This window comes from Clarias gariepinus, chromosome 6 (genome assembly GCF_024256425.1).
Source record: "Clarias gariepinus isolate MV-2021 ecotype Netherlands chromosome 6, CGAR_prim_01v2, whole genome shotgun sequence".
Lineage (NCBI taxonomy): Eukaryota > Metazoa > Chordata > Actinopteri > Siluriformes > Clariidae > Clarias > Clarias gariepinus.
This window is the reverse complement of record NC_071105.1, coordinates 28,452,884-28,479,161: the sequence shown is the minus strand read 5'-3', so window position 1 is coordinate 28,479,161 and position 26,278 is coordinate 28,452,884. Positions and strand designations below refer to the sequence as shown.

The 26,278-nt window shown below is 39.8% G+C and overlaps 1 protein-coding gene across 5 annotated transcripts in view; it reads right to left on the bottom strand.

The window, feature by feature from the left end:
- The window catches only part of chd6 (chromodomain helicase DNA binding protein 6), a 91,261-nt gene that overhangs the window by 30,300 nt on the left and 34,683 nt on the right, over positions 1–26,278 (bottom strand). For all 5 annotated transcript variants that reach the window (XM_053498096.1, XM_053498100.1, XM_053498097.1 and 2 more), the window contains exons 10-21: positions 25,830–25,951; positions 24,039–24,282; positions 20,884–21,060; positions 19,515–19,658; positions 17,248–17,503; positions 16,921–17,131; positions 12,339–12,534; positions 11,813–11,977; positions 11,246–11,425; positions 3,897–4,007; positions 2,720–2,922; positions 42–241 (exon numbers count right to left, since the gene is read on the bottom strand). In XM_053498096.1, the coding sequence (XP_053354071.1) occupies positions 42–241; positions 2,720–2,922; positions 3,897–4,007; positions 11,246–11,425; positions 11,813–11,977; positions 12,339–12,534; positions 16,921–17,131; positions 17,248–17,503; positions 19,515–19,658; positions 20,884–21,060; positions 24,039–24,282; positions 25,830–25,951 (2,209 nt within the window). The remainder of the gene's footprint in view (positions 1–41; positions 242–2,719; positions 2,923–3,896; positions 4,008–11,245; positions 11,426–11,812; positions 11,978–12,338; positions 12,535–16,920; positions 17,132–17,247; positions 17,504–19,514; positions 19,659–20,883; positions 21,061–24,038; positions 24,283–25,829; positions 25,952–26,278) is intronic.

Genomic DNA, 26,278 nt, shown 5'->3' with positions numbered 1-26,278 from the left:
AACAGACTGGATAATAAAGCTATTATAATATAGGCTATTACCTGAGTGGTTATTGAGTGCCTGATTATGCCCATCCTTGGTGGGTGTGATTAAGTCCCAGATGAAGCTCTTGATCTTATCATCGCCTCTGTAGTGACGGACACAGTATGCAAGCAGTGCCCTGCAGAGGACTTCCATGTCTCTTTCTGTAAGGTGCCACTTAAAACGTCCATGATTAAGAATGTCCTTCCACCGACCCCATCTGTAATGTAGTTTAAAACTCAGTATGTTCAGGGCAGTATTTTTTTTATTAATAAAAATAAATAAAAATAACAAACTTAGTAGTTTGTTATAGAAGTAATGATAACCCTATTCAGATACATACAGTTGATGAAATTATTGTAAAGCTGAGTAAGCATGTACTTAGTCATATAATTAACATACCTACAATGCAACAACATACAGAAATTTTTTTAAATACTAAAATATTGTGTTTAATATTATTGCACCATAAGATAAGTCTTGACAACAGTAAGTCTTGAAAAAAAAAACTGCTTGAACTGTGTAGCCAAGAAAGACATGGACCCTGGAAAGACATGAACTTCTCTAGACCTCTAAAGGGATGCTGGGTTATTGGGCACCAAGCGGTTAGTAGCAGATACTTTAAATCCTGTATGTTGTGAGGTGAGACCTCCATGGGATTGGACTTTCTTGGTGTATAGATGTGTATAGATTAATTTATGTATTTCTGGCCACAACGCCTATAAATCATTGCCATGGCCAAAAACAACCTGGGGGGGTCACAAAGCCAGAGTGGCTTTGCTATTGATGAGCAGACATGGCTGACAAAGTGAAGAGGAAAGTGCAGAAAAAGAAGACAGCATAAAGGCAATAGCTGGCACAGAAGACAGTCGTAGGTGGCCACCAAAAGGAAAATAAAGAAAAATGTTGCCACGGCAAGGGCTACCAGGACCTATACAACCGCTTGGACACAGAGGAAGCGAATAAGGTCATCTATCGTTTGGCTAGATCACAGATCAAAATAAGACGGGACACCGGAAACTATATTTGTGTCAGGACAAGAAAGGCTGTAGACCATAAAACATGCAGGCAATGTTAAACTCCCCCACACACCCATCCCCGACAGTCAACTAATTACTGGACTCAAACCACCATAGCAGAGCTGGATGAAAACATTTCTGAAAGCTGAAGGAACTGCATGACATTGTGATCCCAGGCTGATAGAATTCTTCAATGCTGTCATGGACTCTGGCCAAGCATCTCCTGCCGTCTCCACAAGTGTCCTTGTACCCGTTTTCAAATTTCAACTACCATACTTTTTGTCTCTTGTCACACACAATGAAGATATTTAAAAGAACTGTGAGCCAGTACCTACGCAATATTGTCTAACTGACCACCAACCAGTGTGGAAGCAATGTGAAATCAGAGATTTCTGAGGCTGGTCATTCTAATAAACTTAATACACATAAAATGACCTGGACAATTACACTGCTGCTGACACTTTATTTTATACTCCCTAGTTTAATCATACTGCTGTTGTCATATACACACACACACAACATATTTTTACACTTGTATACTACTGTATATACTTTATATATTCTATTCTTTATATCTATATATTCTGTGCTGTTAGATTTTGAGCTGCTCCCATCGAGGGGGCGCCACAGTGGACCAACAGATCCGCGCACAATGTGGCAAAGGTTTTATGCAGGATTGCTGTATGCCATTGCTAACGTAGCCCTTTGGGCTTGGGACCGGATAGGCAATGGCTGGGGTTTGGGCACTGAGTGGGAACCTCAAACCCTTTGCAAGGCAGACAAGAGACCAATCACTTCAATTTTTAGCTTAATTCTATTCTTTAGCCCAATAGTTCCATTTCATTGTTGTGTTGCAACTCTTTCTATTTTTAGGTCATGAAGAGTCATATAAGCATTTCACTGCCTATCACATCATACTGTGACATATGTGACAAGAAAAATTTTAATTTAAAAATTAAAATATCATAAGAGCCAGTTTCATTACAGTGTTTAATGTTTTTGGGGACTGCAATTGGGGATACATTCAAAGTTTTTGAGATTTTCTAGATTGACTGACCTTTATTTCGTTAAAATAATAACGGAGTGCCTTTTCTCTTTACTTAATTGTTTCTTGCTAAAATACGGATTTGTACAGTAGGTGTGGCAGCACTAATAAAGCTATTGACTCTGTACCCACCGTTCCTCTGCACAAGACCACTGATGGGCTTAACCACATTGACTGTTGCTAAGGCACACATGTGGATTGAAAACGATTCCAGGTGACTATCTCGCAAATCTGATGAGAGAATGCCATGAATGTGACAATCTGTCATCAAACATGTTTACCACTTTTTTCTTTACTACATAATTTCATCTGTGTTTTTTCATAATTTGGAAAACAATGAAGGATGAGGTGTATCCAAACATTTGACTTGTATTATGCGTAATATTGCCATTAATTATTAGTGCCACCAACAATGCTAACCAACATCAACACTTAACATTGCTAAATAGCAGCTGACATTACTTGGAAAAAAAAATTAAGCAAGAAATATGTATTTAATTATTTCTATGTATAGGTGCTTTGTAGAGATACAAAGATTTATTAACATTATAAGTACAGGGCTATATTTCTGATATAATTTTTTGGGAAAATGTTTGCTGAAGTAAGGCAGTAACCATGTGGGACAGAGACTGACCCAAATATGAGTAGGTTCTTCTCCACTCTGAAGCATTCTGCTCGAAGATATCTCTTGCTGCGTTCTCCAAGGCGTCGTGAACGACAGGGCCGCTCCTCAGAGTCACTGTCCAGCTCTGAGAATTCCATCAGCTCATCGTCCTCAAATGAGTTGTAGTGTCGTGTTTGTTTCCGCACACGAGGTGTATCAATCACCAGACTCTCCTAAGGATATGTTAAGAGAAGCTGCATTATCTAAACACATACACAAGTAGATGATTAAGCGCTGGTGTAACAAAAACATTTTTAATGTGTGTTGACATGGTGCTGCAGATGCAGACACACATGGGCCAACAGATTACCTAATAAATCATTGACCAGATTAGACTGCAGATCACACATTGAAGGAATTTCACCTTGCTTGTGTGATTTAATACATTATGCCCAATAACTCTAATACTCATTATTTAGAAAATATGTACTATTAGCGTAAGTACCTGTCATTCACAGTTAGTGTGTTTTTAGAAATAGTTAAAAGGTTAAAGCTAAAAATAAACTGATTAGCTTTAATGTAATCAGTGATGATATAATTTTAGATTGAAGCCCACATACATATTTTGCCCATCTATTTGTACAGCAGAAATCTCTGCATAACTTACTAACACAAAGAAATACAGTTTTGTAAGGTTGGCTATCTTAAGCCTTGTTTACGATAAGTTGCACTTCTTACGTTGCCAACCAAATACACTCCCTGTTTGTAGACGAATGTACAAAACCTTTCGTTTATTTATATAGATGATTAAATTTGATTTACATATGAATTATAACTGGGTATAAAGTTTATGGAAAATTTTCTAAAATGCATATACATTTATTCTAAGACTATAAAAAGGTGAGTTTTAGTGGTAATGTTAAAATAACAATGACAAAAATAATCACCCTGTTCGTAGTGTTAAAATGTTTTAAATTATTTCTATTTCAGAAACATCAACATTTAGTTAACATCAACGAGTGTGAATTACTGTATAAACCAGCAATAAAAAAAAATTTTGTAACCACAGTAAGGTTGCTCTGCATCTGCCCTAAATGGCTATACATTTACAAGGGGCATTTAAACAGTACATAGTTATGAGAGTAAAAACTGCTTATTAGAATAGTAAAACTAGAATACATTAAATTGCCGTAATTGGCATATTTACCTTCTCTTCCTTTGAGTCAATCTCCAGTTCAGCGATTTTTGCCCATTTCTGCCAGAAGTTCGGGTCATCAAGAGAGATGTCAGTTCGGTTTCCAGAGGAAACAAAGCTGGCCTGAAACAAAGTACATAAGTACATATAACACATTCTGAGCCAAGACTTCAGAGCAAATTTATTAAAACAGTTGATCATGTTTACAAAGTCCCATAAATTAAACATTAGTAAACACCACTTCCAATACTCTTACATGTATAACAACGAATAACTACTTTTTTTGTCCAGCAGGTGTTGCAGTGGACCACACACTTCCAAATCCATTAACATAATAAACTAAACTGCAAGAAGGTGAAAAACATCCCTTCTGTTATTATTTGTTGGTTCCTGTCGGATCACTGTTTATGAGAGAACGCTCTAACCTGCTGCTTTGAAAGTTGACTGTAATATTGATGAGCACACACCACCACATTCAGACTGTTTGTGCAATTGGAATCGTGGGTTTTCTTAAAGACTTCAGACACTGTTTACATATGTCAAAGCGCTGCTGTGTGGGTAGCAGTAGTTTTGTATTTGCAATGCTGACCATTAAAGCAATATAACCCAAGGGCTTAAAAGCAGTATGCAGGGAATACCCACTTAAAAAATGGCTGAGAATGAGCAGTAATCCTGAATAATGTGAGCAATGTATAACAATGGTCTTTCTCAAAAATTTAAAGAGAATCAACTTAGTGAAAAAATGCAGTGTGGAGAAAACTCCCTTGAGCCCAACATTCAAACACTGTAAATTACAAACATACAAAAACAGTGACTGGCAGGTAAAATGCATTGGAAAGAAAAGTAAAAATAAAGAAAGAGGACTCGCGGCTACTGTTCTCATGTACCATTTTTGTCCTGATCCTGGCTTCCGATCTGGACCGCCATTTTGCTTAATTACCAGAGCAGCCCTGATCAGGAGGTTTCTCCCTCTCTTTCCCACTCTCTCCGTGCCTCGTTAACTCTGTCTTAAGATTCTCTTACAGTCACATCTAAGCGCCAAATTGTTTGCTATTGTCTGATTTCAGTTTGCCCTGTTCAGTCTTTGTTCTGTTTCAAATTCATGGCAGAAGAATCTTAATAGGTTTCTGGTATTCTCCTAAACCTGTTTTGTTTCCCATCTGCTGTTTGTTATGCATCAGACCTACCTGCCTGAGCATAAAGCCATCTGCACATCTGTGCTCAGGACTGGTAACTTGACTATGTTTGAGCATTCTGGATATCTGACCCTACTCTCTGGATACCAGACCTTGTCTATTGCTGAACTTAAGCCTTCATCTCACGTTTCAAGCCTCAGGTCTTTGTCTCAAGTTTGATCCTGACCCGCTACCAGCTTGCTCCTAGGTGGCAACCCTGTTTGTCTGTTTATACAGATATATATATATATATATATATATATATATATATTCAGTGCACTATGATCTTGGATTGGTTACAGGAGAATGGATTCTGCCTGTCTGTCTGAACTCTTCCCAACTCTTCCTATCCTTGATCGGTCCTACTGATTAACTGGTTACTTTGTTTCAGTTTGTCAATGTCAACTTGTTTATACTTTGCTCCAGAAAGTATCACCTGTCCGCCTCTTCATAAAGTTTTGTTTGCATCTGCCAGTCTTCTTTAATTTGTACAGTTTATGTATTCAAAGTGTTGTTTCTTTATAATTAAATTTAGAAAATACTGAAAATTTGTTTGTGTCTTTGCATTTGGGTGTCGTCCTTGAGTTTTCGTGACACCATTCAAAAGCACATTTTTAAAAAAGCACATAATATCAGAAATGATAAGACACTTATACCTAGTCTAAATATTTTATTTAAAAATGTCAAGAGTAAGAATTTTCCGTTATTACACAAACAATATGTGCATCCTATTTTACAAACATGATTAAGTGATAGATAAATTACAAAAACACAACTGTTACAGTAAATAAAGTAAAATATATTACTATTATTTAGAAATGAAAGAGTAACGTTTAACAATAGTAATATATTATAATAACATGTTACTCCTGTCACTGGCGGTCAATTAAATTACCCAATAGTCTACATAATTAATCATTATAATTACTATTATCATTAACTTTGCCTACATATGTCACAACACACATTATTGCCCACATACTGTTTATGTCACGAGGTGAGAACGAGCAGGCGGAGAGATGGATCCAGGTGCAGAGAGGCAGGTGGTTCTGTGAGGCGTTGGGCGAGCAGAGGAAAGATATAAGGAGCAGTGTAGCAGTAGAGGGGCGAATCTGGATCGTAGTCGGGGGGCGAGAGCGGAAGTCCGAAGCCGTGTAATCCGTCAGCGGGGGCGACGAGCCAAAACAAACACTAAGCAGAGCCGTAGTCGAAAAACGAAAGCGAAAGTTCAAAGCCGTTAAATCCGAGTGCGATAATAAATCCTAAGCGTGAGGCGAGAGGCAAAAACTGGGACACGTGGAAGGTGGGATGAATGCGTCGCATGGATGAAGGGAGTAAAAATCGGACAGCGCATGGATTGATTAGCTTGGTTATTGTGAATGGACCAATGAAACGTGGAGAGAGCTTGCGTGAAAGTGTCCTTAGGGGGATGTCCCTGGTGGCGAGCATGACTCTGTCTCCCACATGATACCTGGGAGTCTTGGAGCGGTGGCGGTCAGCCTGTCTCTTGTACGATCTGGACGCTTGCAGTAGGGATCGTCTGGCTCGTAACCACGTCCGTTTGCAGCGGCGGACAAAATGTTGTGCCGAGGGGACCTCTACCTCCTCCTCCTGAGAGGGAAACAGCGGTGGTTGGTAGCCCAAACAGCACTGGAATGGGGAGAGCCCTGTGGCGGCGGACGGCAGAGAGTTGTGAGCGTACTCGATCCATGGTAAGAACTTGCTCCAGGTAGTGGCATCCTGGGTGGTTATACACCGGAGGGCGATCTCCATAGCTTGGTTCTTGCGTTCTGTCTGGCCATTGGACTGGGGATGAAAGCCGGAAGACAGGCTGGGGGTGGCCCCGATGAGTTTACAGAAGGCTCTCCAAAAGCGTGAGGTGAACTGAGGGCCACGATCTGATACTATGTCAGAGGGGAGACCGTGGAGACGGAAAACATGAAGGATTAGCTGTTCGACAGTCTCCTTGGCGGAGGGAAGCTTGGGGAGTGGAACCAGGTGGACGGATTTAGAAAAACGGTCAACGATGGTCATGATACATGTGTTCCCATCAGAGGAGGGTAGGCCCGTCACGAAGTCCAGCGAGATGTGCGACCAGGGCCGGTGAGGTATGGGTAATGGTCTGAGAAGGCCGGCCGGTGGGCGGTTGTTGGGTTTGCAGCGGGTGCAGATGTCGCAGGCTGCCACAAAGCTGGAAACGTCCCTCCCCATTGTGGGCCACCAGAAGCATTGTTGAAGAATAAAGAGTGTCCGAGCAGAGCCTGGGTGACAGGACAGCTTGGAGCCATGGCCCCATTCCAGGACCTGGGAGCGTAGACGAGGGGGAACGAAGAGACAATCTGGAGGGACATTGCTTGGGCCAGGCTCCTGAGTCAGTGCCTGCTTAACCGTAGCCTCAATGTCCAGTTCTACGGCTGCTATCAGACAACGCGAGGGTAGGATAGTGTCGGGCGGCGTAGGGTCATGGGGAAATGAAAACTGGCGTGATAGAGCATCAGGCTTGGTGTTCTTGGAGCCGGGTCGGTAGGACAGGACAAAGTTGAACCGGGAGAAGAAAAGGGACCAGCGAGCCTGTCGGGCATTAAGCCTCTTGGCCTTATGTAGGTATTCGAGGTTCCTGTGATCAGTCCATACTAGAAACGGGAGCTCGGTTTCCTCCAGCCAGTGCCTCCACTCCTCTAGCGCTAGCTTGATGGCTAGTAGCTCTCGATCGCCCACATCGTAGTTCCTCTCAGCCGGGGATAGGCGATGGGAAAAAAAGGAACAGGGGTGCAGCTTGTTATCCTGTGGCGACCTTTGGGACAGGACGCCTCCGGCACCGGTGTTTGATGCATCCACCTCCACTACGAATTGGCGGGAAGGGTCGGGGATGATTAGTATGGGAGCTGAGGTGAACCTTCTCTTGAGCTTGGCGAAGGCTCTCTCTGCCTCCTCACTCCAACAGAAGGGCGTCTTGGAGGAAGTCAGAGAGGTTAATGGGGCGGCGACAGAGCTGTATCCTCGAATGAACCGGCGGTAGAAATTGGCAAAACCAAGGAATCGTTGGAGGTCTCGTCGCGAGGCTGGGGTTGGCCAGTTGGAGACTGCCTGAACCTTGGCCGGTTCCATCTCCAGCTGCGAGGGGGAGATGACAAACCCTAGAAAGGTGGTAGTCGTCGTGTGGAACTCGCATTTCTCCGCCTTGACATATAAGTTGTTTTCGAGAAGTCTCTGTAATACTTGGCGAACGTGGCGCCGGTGCTCCTCCAGGTCGTGAGAAAAGATTAGGATGTCATCTAGATAGACGAATACATGGAGGTTCAAAAAGTCTCTGAGTACGTCGTTAATCAGGCTCTGGAAAACGGCAGGGGCATTGGTGAGTCCAAAAGGCACAACCAAGTATTCATAATGCCCGGTCGGGGTATTGCAGGCGGTCTTCCACTCGTCACCCTCCCTTATACGGACGAGATGATATGCATTGCGTAGGTCTAGCTTAGTGAAGATTGTGGCTCCCTGGAGAAGCTCGAAGGCTGTGGACATGAGTGGTAAGGGGTGACGGTTCCTGACGGTTATCTCGTTGAGCCCTCTGTAATCTATGCATGGGCGAAGGGACCTGTCTTTCTTTTTGACGAAGAAGAACCCCGCACCTGCGGGTGAGGAGGACGGGCGGATGATGCCAGCGGCGAGGGCCCCCGTGATGTACTCGTTCATGGCTCCTTGCTCTTGGCGCGTCACGGAGTAGAGGCGACCCTTTGGAGGGAAGGTGCCGGGAAGGAGGTCAATAGGACAGTCATAGGGTCGGTGAGGAGGAAGTGAGGTAGCCCGAGCCTTGTTGAAGACTAACTTGAGATCGTGGTATTCAGCGGGAACATTTGAGATGTCCGGAGGGTCTTCCGGCTTAGCTGGAGCAGAAGGAAGAGCAGAGAGAAGACAAGACTTGGAACATGAGGAGCCCCAGCCCGTGATGGTCTGCTTAGTCCAGTCAATCTGGGGACAGTGAAGGGCAAGCCAGGGCAAACCAAGAACCACAGCGGCATGGGATCTATCAATGACCAGCAGACTGATCTCCTCAAAATGGTTACCCGAGGTCCTTAGGGTAAGTGGGAGGGTGCGTCGTGTGATGGCGGGTAGGGGAGTGCCATCTAGGGCCTGAACGGAGAGTGGAGGTTCAACAGGAGCGCAGGGAATCTCTAGCTTCCTGACTGTAGCGGTGCTGATAAGGTTACGGTCAGAACCGGAGTCGATGAGCGCCTGAATCCCGTGAGCTTTACCGCCGATGATTAGCGTAGCGGGGAGTAGGGGGCGAGGTTCTGGGAGTCTAGCTGGAGGAGCGCCCTCTAGTGCTCCCAGTCTGACTAGAGGACGTCTCTTCTTTAATGGGCAGGTCTTGAGTGCATGTCCTGAGGACCCGCAATAGAAGCAGGCTCCCTCCTGGCGGCGACGCCGTCTTTCCTCCTCGGAGATATGGGTCCTATCTAGCTGCATAGGCCCTTCCTGTGGAGAAGAAGGTTCTTGAGATGTTCTGGGAAATGAGGGTCTCCGAGCAGAGAGTAGTCCTCTGGAGGCCTGCCTTGAACGGAGACGCGCGTCGACCCGGCCGGCAAGGTCCATGAGTTCATTGAGGTCGGTGGGAAGCTCCTGAGAAACCAGCTGGTCCTTGACTGCCTCTGACAAACCTTCGAGGAAGGTGTCAGATAGGGCCCTGTTGTTCCACCCACTGGTGACAGCGAGGGTCCGAAATTCAATGGCGTAATCATAAGTGGAGCGGGCTCCCTGGCGGAGCCTCAACAGCCTGCTCCCAGCTTCCCTGCCAATATGAGAACGGTCAAAAACCATCTTCATCTCCTTGGAGAAGGCACCAAAGTCATTGCAACATGGATCGCGAACCTCCCAGAGGGCCGTGCCCCACTCTCGGGCTCTGCCTGTAAGGAGGGTGATGACGTAAGCCACCCGTGACCGTTCTGAGGAGAAGGTGGATGCTTGTAGCTCAAAAATCAGTGAGCACTGGGAGAGAAAAGATCTGCATGTACCTGGCTCCCCTGCGTAGGTGGGTGGGGCTGGCAAGCGTGGTTCGCGCTGGGCTTCAGTGCTTGTGGACCGTGCTGAGTCTAATCGGAGATGTTGCATCTCCGTGGTGATGTTGGCGACAGTCTGCCTGGTGGTGAGGAGCTCTTGCTGCTGCTTCCCGAGCAGAGTGCCCTGGTTCTCCAGAGCCACTCTTATCCTGTCGTACTCTGCTGGATCCATAACTGGCTGGATTATTCTGTCACGAAGTGAGAACGAGCAGGCAGAGAGATGGATCCAGGTGCAGAGAGGCAGGTGGTTCTGTGAGGCGTTGGGCGAGCAGAGCAAAGAGATAAGGAGCAGTGTAGCAGTAGAAGGGCGAATCTGGGTCGTAGTCGAGGGGCGAGAGCGGAAGTCCAAAGCCGTGTAATCCGTCAGCGGGGGCGACGAGCCAAAACAAACACTAAGCAGAGCCGTAGTCGAAAAACGAAAGCGAAAGTTCAAAGCCGTTAAATCCGAGTGCGATAATAAATCCTAAGCGTGAGGCGAGAGGCAAAAACGGGGACAAAGCGTGGTCGGTAACGTGAGAAAGAAATCATGAACTTGAACGCAAGAGAACTGCGGCAAAAAACACGCGCCGCGCCTCCTTATAAGCCGGAAGAAATCAGCGCCAGATGAGAAGCCGGTGTGTTGGCGGAGGCGGTCCGGGGGTGTGTGAGGGAGAGATGACAGCGTGGGAAAACAAACCAGCGTGGTGGAGAGCATGACAGCGTGAGAAGGGAAATGTCAGCAGACGAGGGCGGTCTTTGATCAGCGTGGCGCGCTGAGAGCGTGACAGTTTATTTTCATATGTGTTTAATATAGTACAAGCTAAGATAACAAGGTTAAAGTAAAAATTGGGCAGAGAATATAAAAAAGGTGCAAAAGGGACCTAGTGTAAAAAAAAGGCCAGGGGTTATTTTTGAAGCAATGCTAATGAATTATAAATGGAAAGGGGAAAGTTTGAGCATTAGTAGTCAGAAATAAAAACATTTAAGAAATGTTTGAGCCTTTGAGAAACATACTGTGAGTTTAAAAGGCAGACAAAGGGATTCTTAAACAATAAATGCAATGTAAATATAGCTTGAGATGTATTTCAGACAGATATGACTAAAATTCTTAAAAGGCAAGATACAAAATATTTTAAAATGTTTGTGTTTTTACCTTGGCAAATGTAGATCCTTTCCCCTCAGACTGTATGGTGATGGTTTGAGTCCGCCGTTGCAGAATCTGATCAATATCTTCTTCGCAGAACTTTGAGCCTTCATCTTCTTCATCCATAAGAGCACCATATGCACCTTTCCTCAAGAGATCTTCTACTTCTATCTTAGACAGCTGCTGTACCTGTGACCGTTATAATAATGAGAATAATAGAAAAAAAGCAACACTGCTATTTTAGTTACATTCATAATTCTTCGTTTTTTTATAGAAAGTTATAAAACACATGTGTGTATTTAAAACATTTTTCCTCCTTAAACAAATTGTCCACATAAAAAAAAACTAAAACTCACATTATAAACAAACTTGGTTGATTCTATTTTTCAATCTACACCATATAGACATTATTTGTGGACACCTGATCATCACATCTATGTATTTTTTCTGAGCAAATTGCTCCAGATTTAATCACCCCTTCTTTACTGTTATAACCTTCCCTCTTCTGAGAAGCAGTTAAATATCAGTGAGACGGATTTAAGGTTTCCACAGAATGTAGTAGCGTAGAGCACACACCCCATTAAGACTGCCTTTGCGATTGATATCCTGTAGAACAGCCTTGTCCAGACCCAATTTCAAACTGGCTTTGTCAAACATCTCCCTCTCATATGAATTGCGTGTAATAAGACGATAGACCTTCACAGCTTTGCTTTGACCGATCCGATGACAGCGAGCTTGGGCCTACGAGTTTGAAAAAAAATTAAGAACAAAGGTTAGCTTTTTAATCACATTTAGAAATGACCTAAGATTGCCACTGTTATATACTTCAGTGGCACCATCCATTACTTCTAAACACTGGCTTTCTTCTTCGCTGCTTGGTATATTTTTATGTGCATTTCTCTTTCCTCTCCCTTACTCCTAAACATAATAAGGGAAGTACAGTACTTATCTTGGGCCTACAGACAGCAATATATCTACAGCATTTCATTTTATAAACAATCTATTGTTACAAAGGTTAAAAACCTCTAGACTACCTACAGTACAACTTCTCCTGACCTCATGTGTAGATACTGTATATGATATAAATATACTGAATTGGGACCTGCAGATCATTCTGTGGATTCCAGTCAGAGTCGAATATGATGCAAGTATCTGCAGCAGTGAGGTTGATGCCCAGCCCTCCTGCTCTTGTGCACAGGAGGAAGACGAACCGGTCCGAGTCCACCTTACAAAATCTATCAATAGCCGCTTGTCGCAAATTCCCTCTGACTCTCCCATCAATGCGCTCATATGTGTACCTGAAACACAGTACGGTTTAATATTAAAAACCCCATCTGAATTTACTTTACACTTAATGAAAGTCTTATGGAAAGAACTTTTGTGGAAATTCTTTAAAAAATCTTTCCAAAAACCAGCACACAATTTAACCAATTGCTTCCTGCCATCATAGCACACTTTTCTGCCACTTTCTTTTTCTCTGCAACTTATGGTGTTTTTAAGTGTCAAACATTCCTTTCCTCTAAGCAAGTCTCTTCAGTATCAACTAAGCCATCAGGATGCATCATGCTTATTACAATGCCCAGAGATGGGGCTCACATGTGTGATTTGACTATAGTTTGTCACACAGCAGGTGTAAAAACCTCTACACAATTAAAAGTATGACATTATTTTTGCATCCTTAATAATGTTATTGCAATATATTCATTATATACAAAAGGAGAATGCTTTGAAGACAGGCATGTCTTTATGACAAATGAATAAAACACAAATTAAATAGCAGGAAGTTCCATCTTAGCCTGTATTAGAACAAACCACAGACAAGATCACATAACTTTTCGAAACTTCCTTTAAAATCCTTACCACTGGATTCTCCCTCCTAGGAGTAATATATATTTTTTTGCCAAAAAAGAAAGTGATTGGTGTTAATATGCAGGGTGGGGAACGTGAAGAGCAAAATGGAATTCCTAATATCACTAATATTATGTGAGGTGAAGAAAGAAGTGATTAAGTTTTTTCAGGTTACCTTATTAAAAAGTTTTTGGTACTGAGGACCAAAGGAGTTTTTTTTTGGTGTTTTTACATTGTGCAATATTTAGTGAAGATATACAGTAGCATCAAGCGTCCCAAGAATGTTAGCAGTAGCAAGAAAAAATAGGAAGCCACTTTCAGTTTCTTTTTTTAAAGCAGCTGGTGCCAAGAGGAACAATAAAATGAATTTTAACTTTTTTTTAATAAAAAGGTTAAATGAGGTTTAATGTCTATTTATTTATGTTTTACTTATTTTACATTTCATTTCTAAATGTTTTGATTGTTTTTATACGCAAAAGTATGATTATAGTGTTGGAAATTGGTAATACTTTTGTGTGGCTGGAACAGATTAGGTGCATTTACATAATTTTCTATGGGAAAATGCATTAAGCAATATGAATGTTTGCATTAAGAACTGAATACTTTGCCGAAGTTTTTCTCTTTATAGAAATTTAGATCCTGCAGTAGGAGCCTCGTTTATAAACAAGGTATGCTACCATTTAGAAATCATAATTTATAAATATAATGACAGGAAATTGTGTGTATGTTTTACGGAAGCTTTGACCCATGTGTATATCTTATATTTAAAAATTTATCAGAAATGTAAGATGTGAATAAGCGGGACATTACAGCTAAATGCAGAAAACAGCAAACTTACACAACATTTTATCTTAAATTATACAGCTCTTTAGTAATGAAAAATAGCAGAGCCTAAATAGCCAATATCTATGCTCTGACTTTTATTGCACCTAATAACTATATGCAAGCTACAATTTGTTTAATCCACTCCGTGAATGAAATAACAACTTGTTATGGGTTAGTATTAATTGTGGTTAATTACAGGCTGCAAACAGCTGTGCATAAATTGCACATATTTACTGATCTATAATTGGATCACAGCGAATGATGTGCTGTCTATGGCACAGGGTTTTTTGAGAAATTATAAGTCAGCTATGCCAACCAGCTACAGAAACGGGCACCCCAATAACATGTAGCAATGACTTTTGATGATTTTTGTTGTTGTTGTTGTTGTTAATAAGAAAATTGAAAATCTCAGGCAAAAACTTCAGACTTTAAATTTAAAGCAAGACAGTTTAATAATGTAGAAATTATTGACTCTCTTTTGAAAAAACACCAAATTTGGTGTAATATATTTATAGCAAGATACAATAGTCCCGCACCCCCACAAGCTCACACCCACACACTATACACGACCTGGGACTATACATTCATTCGCAAAAACACCAAATTATTTCGTATGCATACATATTTCGTATGTAAGTTGCAAATAGTTGTGTTTTGTAATAATAGTTGTGTTTTGTGTAATACACATTTGGGTTTGATATTTTGATTGTTGTTTGTGTGTCTTTCATGTTCTTGGTTTTTGTTAACACCAGCAGACAAGATAAAAGTCCCGTGTTTGTATAATCTTAGTTAATTAATTAATGTGTGTTTTACAAATATTCTGGAGATCCATGGTGCTATGTCTTCACTAAATCCAGCAGAAAATGCAGAAAATATGCTAAGGGTCCACTGTGTTATCTTTAGATTAATTAACTTACAAACATATTTGTTGAATCTAAAATACTGACTGCTGTCACACAGTTTGCTGATTGAAAAAGAGAACAAATATCTTTTACCTGAGTTAGCCGTCTAGCATGCTGCAGACAACATGCTAAGGTTGGCACGTGCTGCCTGTTTTCTTGCTGTCTTTTTCTTTTTAAATCTAAGCATGCACAATTTGTGAGCAGCACACACTGTACAACGTGTCTATGAGGAAAAGTTCGTATTGGTTAGAACTATTAAATAGCATTCACTGAAATATTAATTTAAAAAATGCTATGTGTATAAAGAACATGTACAATCTTTGTTACAACATTTAGGAAAGCAAAACCCTCAACAAGTTTGTTAAGCCACAGGAGGTTATTCCTTAAAAGGCTGACTGTTCGCAGAGTACTGACTGCAGCGTTACGAAGATTGTCAAACAAACCGATTTATGAACTTGCTGTGAATCATAAAAAACGTGGACCAAAGTCCTTTTTTTAAATTATTTTTTTAGATGAAGGTATATTTTACATTTCATTTGGAAATCACAATCCCAGAGTGTGAACAAAGAGTGGAGACTGGACATCAAGTCTTATGTTTCCACAGTTGTGATGTCATCTGCTGGTGTTGGTCCACTGTGTTTTGTCCATCTACCATGAGATTTTAGTGCAAGTCATGCTTCCACCTGCTGACAAGCTTTAAGGACGTGTCGATTTCCTTTTTCAGCAGAATGTAGCACCTCCCCACAGTGCCAAAACTATTACCAACTGGTTTGCTGACCATGATTCTACTGTGCTTTACTGGCCAGACAACTGCCCAGAGAATCTATGACGTGTCAAAAGTAAGAGGCAAGAAACTCCTGACCCAACAATATACTGTAGATGAGAAGAAGGTTGCCATCAAAACAAGTTTGTTTTCAATATTGTCTCAGCAGTGACGCAGGCTGATCACCTACAAGCCACTGATGCAGTAATTTGTGCTAAAGTAATTTGTGCCGATCAAGTATTGAGTGCATAAATGAACATATTTTTCAAAAGTTAGTAATTTCCCTACTGTAATTTTTTTTGCTTGATCTAAGGAATTATTCTGATATTTTTAGACGGCATATTACTATTTCTTTTTTAATATTAACAATGTATGTATACATCTCTACGATTATACATCCATAAAAGGTGAATTCCAACAGAAGCACATCATATTCTATTGTATAAAGTCCTGATTAGGTGATCACCCACATAAAATCTTATTTAATGAGGAAAAGTATAAAAACTACTGCTGTGATAATCAGTGACCAGTTGTATAATAACACCTCAAAGATTAGTACCTTAAAGTTGACTGAAAATAACAATTGATCATGCCAAAAGAGCCTGAAAGAAAAGTTTTGAATGAGGAAAGGAAGAATTTATCCCTGGCTTTACCGGCACAGAGATACAGTAAGGGTCAGGTTGCTTCAAACCTTAACATTTCAAAGACAACAGTACACAAGTTTAAGCAGCAGACACTGGGATAACAAAGCTACAGACTGGCAAAGAGCAAAAACAAATCTCTACTGACAGGGATAACCGCAAACTCATATTGTACAGCTGCAACATAAATAGGGTTGGTACTTTACACTACAGATAACAAAAACACATTATGAAAACTTAAATATAAATATAAACTTAAAATAAAATGTTTTTCAATTACGCATGGCTTTCTCTGACAAATACTGAAAGCAAAAATGACTGTGTAAAGGTGGACCTGGTACAGGCTTAATTAAGTGCGTAAAAGGAGGAAACGGCATTTTCTAATGTCCCAGGACTTGAGATTTCACGCAGTCATTGACTGCAAAAGATTTGCGTCCGAGCATTAAAAATAATCCTTATGTTCAAAATAATGCATGCTCGGTTACTTTGGAGCATATGAAATGGAGGGACTATGTAAAAATGGCTGTAGGATGGCTGTTTCATAAATGCAATATTTTTGTGAAACAACATGAATTAAAGCTCAGAGTCTACAAATGCATTGTGGTGTACAAAGACAGAATTAAAAAAAAATGCTGCCATTGTTCAAATAATTATGGAACAAAGGTGTATTTTGTACATACTACTACATGTTGCTGGCACACGCACCTTCTCTGAATGAGGTAGTCCTCTAGTATATCTAAGCACCGAACCATCTGGGAGAACACCAACACTTTGTGTCCCCCAGCAATGAGTTTGGGCAGCAGCTTGTCAATAAGCACCAATTTCCCTGCAGCCTGGATCATAGCCTGGAGCTGGAAATCTGGTGCATCAGGATTGTGGTTTTTCCTAAAGCTATCCAAAATCTTTTCTTCAGCACCTAAGAAAAAAAAAACATACTGGGTACATATACACAGTGGAAAGAATATAAAGGGTACCTATACCTTTTATATAGTTTATATAGGAGTGTGTGACTGCGTATCTGTGTGTGTTTACCTGTGATGAGATATGGATGATTACAGCACTTGCGTAGCTCCATCATAGTGTTAATGAGGTTGGGCATATTGTGTTGGTTGGCTCCCTTTGCCAGAAAGGAAAAGTTTTTCTCCAATATGGCCCGGTAATATTTCTTCTGGATATTGGTGAGTTCCACCTCAATGATGGTTTCTTCTTTGGGGGCCAAATTCTTTTCCACATCATCCTTTAGCCGTCTTAACATCATAGGCTTCAAAATTGCTTGAAGCTTTTTAACCTGGTGGCATTCATGTGATTTATTTATAAGTTGCCAGGTGATATACACTTCATTTTAAAATAATTAAAAAAAAATTTAAGTTATAATATAAATGTATGTATTTGAAAAGTTATTATAAGTTATTATAGTTTTTTTAAGTCACTGGCTCCAAATTGGAACAAGGTAAAAAAAAGTTTGTGCACACAATTTTTTTTATTATATGACTGCTATGTTTTTCATTGGGATGAGAAACATTAAACACAATACCAAGTATTCAGTTTACAATGCCTCACTAACCTTCTCATTTAAAGCACATGTAGATAATATCACCAGGATAGCATTCTTTCACCTCAGAAATATTGCCAAAATAAGGAATATATTATCACTAAATGATGCAGAAAAACTAGTTCATGCTTTTATCACCTCTAGGTTGGACTATTGTAATGCCTTACTGTCTGGTTGTTCAACTAGGTGCATAAACAAGCTTCAGTTAGTCCAGAATGCAACAGCAAGAGTTCTCACTAGAACCAGAAGATACGAGCATATCATCTCTATCTTATCCACACTGCATTGGCTCCCTGTGAAATTTTGCATCGATTTCAAAATACTACTTTTGACGTATAAAGCATTAAATGGTCTCGTGCCGCAGTATTTAAGTAAACTGCTAGTGCCTTACGATCCGCCACGCCTACTTTTATCAAAGGATGCAGTCTACTTTTCAGTATTATGAAACCTATAGCAAGGGGCGGGGCTTTTTCTTACAAAGCCCCAAACTTGTTAAATGGTCTTCCAATTAATGTTCGAGATTCAGACACAGTCTCAGTGTTTAAGTCTAAACTAAAAACCTATTTATTTAGCCAAGCATTTTTGTGAATACATTTGCCTTAGGTAAAGGAGCAGATCTGGGGGACTCATGGTATGTTTAGATGCTGTCTTCCCAACTTTCATTGATCACTCAGGTTTGTTGATGGTGAAGTGATTGGTTGCTTTACATCTCAGGAAGCCCTCATGTCTGCGTTTCCTGCTGGCTCTCCCTTTAGTTATGCTGTTATAAACCCGCCGGAGTCTCTCCTCGCACTCTACACTAAATATACTGTATATGAACCTTATACATTGTGTGACTGTGACCATACCTACAGTAACTGTTATCTCTCCTACTCTTCTGCTCTCTTCTCTTCTCCTTTCTCTTTCGCTCTCCCTGTCTCTCTGTCGAGCTATACATGTCTTTCCTAAACTGCCAGGGATCCAGACTCCCTCTGTCCTCTGAACCTGTCTGACTCGTTGTGGTGTCCCGCTTTTGATTTAAGATCTCATCGCATGAATGCCCCGTGTGGTCTGCTTGGGATAAGTGTGGTGAGCGGTTCCACTTTTCACAAAGACGGTCCTGGCCTCGGCTGATGCTAACAGCTGTTCTTTGAGGACTTGTGACTGCAGTCACTTGATAGTTCAGGACTGGAGTTTCCTACAGTCTCCTGGAGCCTCCTATAACAAACTGTAATCTATATTAACCTAAACACATCTCCCGTTATAGTGAACTTCCAGCCTCCTAATACACAGTATGATGCAGATTAATCCCTGCTATCTGTCATCACCCGAATGAGGATGGGTTTCCTGTTAAGTCTGGTTCCTCTCAAAGTTTTTCCTTACTGCAATCACGAGTTTTTCCTTGCCACTGTCGCCGTCGTCCTTGGCTCACTTATCAGGTCTCATCAATTTGGTTCATACACATTTCAAATTTCATAAAAACTGCAATAATTCTTTTGATTGTGTAAAACTCCTTTGCAACAATGTAAAACTGAATTGAATTCACCTTGGCCAGTTTCAATTTCACTTTGAAAGCTGATGGCAGCACAAGCATTAATAACCGCACACAATGAGGTGGCCAAAGTTCTTCTGTGGATGTTTGTCATGTAACTGTCTCAAATACAGGAGGATCCTAGTGTAATCACATTACTGTAGAATCTTCGGCTGGTTAATAGTAACTAAGTTAACCTGCTACATAATGTAGAACTAGAGTGAGGAGAAACCCAACCTGCTCTTCAGTTTTTAGATCGCCAAACTCCTCAAGAAATGAGCTCTCTGAGGGAAACTGCACCGGCTCCAGGAAGTTGAGCAGACTGAAGAGTTCCTCCACAGAGTTTTGTAGAGGTGTACCTGTAAGGAGAACCTTATGCTCCTGAAGAGAGCAGAAAAAAATAGGAGAAAGATGAGTCAGCATTCTACGAGCCTTAACTTCTTGAAGGTGTAAGAATGCATGTGGGAAGTTTTTTATGATCCTCTTTTTTATCATTTCTTTTTAATGTTCAATAGACCCTCCTAAAATTGTGCAAATATGCTTCTATAAACACACAATTAATAAAATTTTTACTTAATCAGACAGAAAAACAACAACAACAAAAAAATTTAACTTCTTTAACAAAGATATTTAAAAAAAAATTAAATTATATATTATTTAAGTAAAATACATAAAAGCATTTTTTCTTAAAGCATGGCCGAAAAAAAAAATCAACAAATTCAATAAAATTGAAATACATTAACATTATCCAGCTATTTTTTTTTACCTTTAATTAATTACTTACTTTTACTTAAAAAAAGGCCATGTTCACATCACAAGCCACATTGTTCAACTATAATTTTTTTTTATCAGATCAGCTTCGCATGTCATGACAGTTCATATTCAGAATTACAAGTGACATTTATCTGACTCCAATGTGGACACATCGGTCCTCTGTATCTATGTGTGTGCCATCTGGGTTCAAATGCGTTGTATTTGTGTGACCACTCAATCATTTCAAACAATGAATGCTATTTTAGCAAAAATATGCTTGGGATTTTGCTCTAGAGGTTGACAAGCAGATAGTGGCTAAATAGCCTAAACAAAATGTAGATATAAATTAGGGATGTACATTATGGCAATTCTTTTTTTTTTTTTTGGGAAAATGATGAACAGACGTTTAGTTATATTTGCCAAACGGTTATTTTTGCCAATTAAAAAGTTAACACATAACAATGTGGCAGATGTAACCAAACTCAAATACTTTGGCCACATTGTAGTATTCGGTAAATACAAGGAAAAGCATGTTCAACAGGTTTTCCCTAAGAGTGATGCTATATGCCTCTTATGGAATTCCAGCTGGTTGTTAATTGTTGTTTTATTATAATCCAGTCTAACTGCAAAAGTAGTTGGCTGCTCTGGTTGGCTGTGAGGTGGCTTTTATGGGGTAACAGGTTGGTATGCTTCTGACTTAACATGATTTTAGTTGGTTGCAAGTTTGTAGCTAGTAGTTATGGCACACAGCCTATCAAACAGCATCATTAGCATTACCGATTACTATATACAAACAACATTAACCCTAAACATACTAATGAGAAAAATGTAGGAAAGATGGAAATAAACAGACCAAGTTCATGAGTTTGAGTCCTTCCAACAGTTTACAGTTACGATTCTTCAGTCGATGGGCTTCGTCAATCACCACACAGCACCAATTAACCTTTTTCAGTTCAGGGCAATCAGCCATGATCATCTCAAACGTGGTGATTACACCATGAAACTTAAACCCGCCAGGTATTACATTTCCCTGCAAAGTAGCAAACAGAGATTAAAAACCCAAACAAATACATTTTTGTTAATCTTTAGCAATTACCTTTTTTCTCATTTATAACTGCAATTTAAACCAAACAACTCCTCTACATGCCATATTGGATCCCTACCTTGTTCTTCTAACAGAAACCTAAACAGATCTAAACAGATACCTTCTTAGGCAAATAATAAAATGTTCTGTACTGACTAGATCAATCACTTGATCTGAATCAAGCTGAACAATGTTTTACATGCCATGATGTGTTGGAAGCAAAAATATGGCCAAATGAAGGATTTGAGTGACTTTGACAAGGGAAATGAGATGGATACAAGCTTGACTCAGGCTAGCCAAAACTGCAAGATGTGTGGGATTTTGCCGATACGCAATGGTTAGTACCTACCAAAAGTGCATACAGCATAGTTCACTGATCCACATGGGAAGTGAAAGCTATCCGTACAAGAGCTTAAGCAGCACAAATTCCTAAAAACTGCTTCTTCTTTAATGCTAGCTATGATAGAAAGGTGTCAGAACACACTGCTGCATATGATTCGGTAAAAACGCAGACCAGATAACCCGGCGGCTCATCTTCAGGGGTCAAATCTCCAAGTTCGATGGGTCAGAGCTGTTTTGCCTACACAAGGATGACCTACAGTACACAATATTAGGCACGTTTTTTTTAATGTTATGGCTAATCAGTGTATGGTTGTTAGTTTGTCATATTACTTCTGATTCATCAGAATAACACAATGACAAAACGTTTTAAATGATTTGCCTGCTAATACCCATACCTAAAAAATATCAACCATTAGGCTTGTATACATGATTTAATTTCAAATACGCCTAATGTGGTAGACAGATAAAAAGTAATAACTTCCTCAATTACACAAATGCACATTTATTGTACATTAAAGTTCCTGGCTAAGGTCTTATTTGACAGACTCTTGAAGAATTAAGGGTTCTCTGTGCACATGTTCCATTTAATGTGGCTCTGTTCTGGGCATTTATAAGGACATTAGATACTGAATAACTGTCTCATACGTCTAATTCTAGCAAGACTGATGTATCCTATTAGGGCCACAAGCAGGTACAAGTAAGACATGTATGATTATTTAGAAACTAAATTGCATTTATTAGTCTTTAAATTAAATAATTTATTAGCCTTCTTAGTGTTCTATTATAATCTACGCTGCCTCCTTGGATTAAAATGTACAGGCTCTTTATGACACCTGGAATAGGTAAGTCTCAATTTTAAAATGTTTTTTTAGTTTGCTCTCTTGAGCTATACATGACCTCGGACTGTCTATTGTGAGCTCCATGCCTAATCCTGACAAGTCTTTTGCTGTCACAGGTTCTGACCTCTATGACTTTTAGATTCATCCTGACACTTCTTCGGTTTGGATACTCCCAATGTGTAACCAGTTCTTTAGTGAAGGTAAAGAACTAAAAAAAATAACTTAAGATAATTACTGTAGCGTTGAACACATATTTATATTAAATATCCTTTCAACACACAAATAGTACTGTTTGACTATGTTGTACCCTTACTCACTCACTCACTCATCTTCTATACCGCTTTATCCTGTATCAGGGTTGTGGGGGCCTGGAGCCTATCCCAGGAGGCTTAGGGCACGAGGCAGGGTAGTGTACACCTTGGACCGGGTGCCAATCCATCACAGGGCACACACATACGCTTACCACTTTAGAAAGTACCACATTCATCTAAAAGTACTGCATAAGCATTGAACACCATGGGGACATAACACAGCCATTATTCCACTCAGCAAAAAATCCTGTCTCCTAGAGATGGACATATTTTTGTATGAAAAAAACAAATAAATCCCAGAACAACAACAAAGGACCTTGTGAAGACACTGGAGTAAACATGTACAAAAGTATCGGTTTAACAAAAAACTAGACTCCATTTTAACTTAAAGGCATCAACTTTTATTTTGAACTGCCAGCCTCCTAACACAAATATAACTGCAGATCAATTCCTGTTATCCATTATCACCCAACTGAGGATGTGTTCCTTGTTGAGTCTGGTTCCTCTTAAGGTTTCTTCCTATTGCCATCTCAGGAAGTATTTCCTTGCCACTGTCGCCGTCGTCCTCGGCATGCTCATCAGGGACAGTCTTATAATTTTGAGTAATACACATTTTACATTTCATACAAACTTCAATAATTTTTTTGATTGTGTAAAGCTGCTTTGCGACCATGTCACTTGTTAAAAGCGCTATACAAATAAGACTAAATTGAATCAGACTATGGTTTGCAGTTTGACTTTCTTGTGAAAGCTCCTTAAGTCTAATCAAACAATTGAATTGAACTGCTTGCCATAACAACCGCGGAGTGGTAGCAACAGGCTAAGGGGGTGATTTTCTGCAAGAGCGAACACTTCCCATGATAAATGGTATAATGAGAAAGGAAGAGTACATTGATATATTGAAGCGATATCTCAAAACATCAACCAGTTAGTAAAAGCTTGATAAAAAAATGGGTCTTCCAAATTAGGTACAAACCTAGTTTAGTTAGGCCAGTTCTGTCAGGAAAAATGGGCTAAAACTCCAGTAACGTACTGTAAGAAGCTTGTGGAAGGATACCCGAATCATTTGACCAATTAAACAATTTAAAGGCAATGCTACCAAATACACTTTTTACACACTGGGAATGTGATAAAAGAAAGAAAAGCTAAAGTAAAGCTTTTTTTCTATTATTGTTTTGTCATTTCACATAATTATAAACGAGTAGTGATCCTAACTGACCTAAGAAAGGGAATGCGTACTTGGATTAAATGTCAGAGATTGTAAAGTTTAAACGTATTTGGCGTATGGTGTACAGTATGTAAACCTCCGACTTTAGTTGTATGTCTACATATAGCTTTCTGCAAAGCTGCATTGAAAAAATTTATACTGTTTAAAGTATTGTATTATGTATTAAGTATTACATAAAATAAAATTAAACTGAATTGGATTTACCTGTTCATCTCTGTGAAACATCTCATACTGCAGGATCATCTGGCGGCTGATCTGACTACCATGATAAACAATTACATTGATCTTCGTCCATGTGCGAAATTCTCTCTCCCAGTTCGTAATGGTGGAGAGAGGCGCGATGATTAGGAAGGGACCTCTCAAACCCATAAGGAATATCTCATAGAGGAATGTTATGGATTGGATGGTTTTGCCAAGACCCATTTCATCAGCTAGGATGCAATTTTTCCTAAAAAGGAAGATGGTATATACACACACACACATTTGTATTGTTTATATATATATAGTATATACACACACACACTCCGATCAGCCATAACACTACCACTTCAAGGTGAACTGAATAACATTTATCATGAACTAAACACCAGTAAATTGGTGACAGAATCAGGGGCACCCAAGGCTCATCTATGCCTGTGGTACCAGAAGGTTAGCCCATCCTGTCCAGTTGTGTGTATATCAATAAAACCAAAATCTGTAAACTTTCTTCACCTTGTACTACACTAAAAACACTACAACAAATTATTTGATGATTTATCAAGTGAATTTAATTGCTTGTTGAAAATGTGTATTCATTTAAAATCTTGTGGCTGCAACATTTTCCAAAAAAATTCAAAACTAATAACAATGTAACACATAAAAATTACATGGTAATGAAAAACGGGTGCTGATAAACAGATGTACTAATTGTGTTATAGTATACAAAGCGTTTTAAAAAAGTCCTAGTCCTTCTATTTTTAGAGAAAGGATGGGGCAAGACTCAAGAAAACCTGTCAAATTTGTAGGCTTGTTGTAGAGTTTGCAATATACTACAAGGTGAATATATAACTTTGAGTGTGAAAGATTGTTTTTATTTTTATTGTGATAGGTATTAAAGAGTTAGGTCTAAGATACACATTAAATGAACACTTTATCAGGAACACCTGCACACTTACACATTTATGGAATTAATTAATCAGCCAATCAAGTAGCAGCAGAGCAATGCATGAAATCATGGAGTTACTAACCATAGTGTGAGCAGAAAAGCATTTATGACACTTTAAAGTTTAACGATCAGTTCCACCTTTGCCAGCTAAGAACTGACAGCTACTGTAAGGCTGCAGGGGGAAAAGACTCACCAAACTTGAACAGTGGCCTTATCTGATAAAGCTTAATTTCTGTACTGGCACACAGATGGCAGGTTCAGAATCTGGTTCAATCCATGAACCAAACCTGCCTTGTGTCAAAATACCACACTTATGGAGGTGGCTGTATGGTGAGGAAAAAGTTCTCTTGGCACACTTTCAACTTGTTAATACCAATGACTTGGTATGGCACCAATTTCACAGCGTATTTTTACTGCTTTTGGAAATACGAAAAGGAATTCAATGTTCATCAATGCTCTGCCCTGTCACCGGATCTGAATCAAGTGCAACACCTTAGGAAAGTGTTAGAACAGGAGATTTGCAGCATTGCACACCTGAAAACTGGACTACATGATGCAAACATGTTAACATGTTTCCAACATCTCATGGAATCCAAGCCATAAAGATTTGGAGCTTTTTTGAGAGCAAAGGAAGGCCCAACCCAGCACCAATAAATGATTCCTAATAAAGTGTTTCATGTGTTTAGAGAGAGCATTTATTCTATTTTGAACATCAATCTTTTTAACATGCAGTGACAAACAGTCATCTTGAAAAACAAAAAACCTTTTTCATAGCAGGTCAGAGACAGGTCATTTGATTCAACTTTCAGAAGATTTTCAAAATTATTTTTGTGAAGTCAGTGCATTATTACCTATTGTACCAATTGAAAAGAAGCCAATTCATGCCTTCTAGCTGGTATTCTCTGAGTTGGTTGCCATTTCTGTATTCGCGAGACTGCTCAAGCTTTTGCCATTTCTCCGGTGAAGGTCTCTCCTAAAGTAAAACAAAAAAGTGAAAGTATATAACTACTGAGAGATACAGTTATGTAAAAAATTAGGGTACCCAATTAAATCTTAATTTCTTTATCAGGTAATGTCAACATATTGATTTCTAAGATTGTTTTAATTTGCACTAGATAAAGGGTATTGAACTGCATTTAACAAAAAAAAATCACTTATTTAAAAAGAAAAGAAAGAAATGATCAAAAGTACACATTTCAACCAAGGAAAAAGTTAGGACACCCCCATACTTATTTGAACACAAAAAGGTTGAAATTGCTTATCAGGTGTATTTAATCCTCCATAATTAACTGGATCAAAA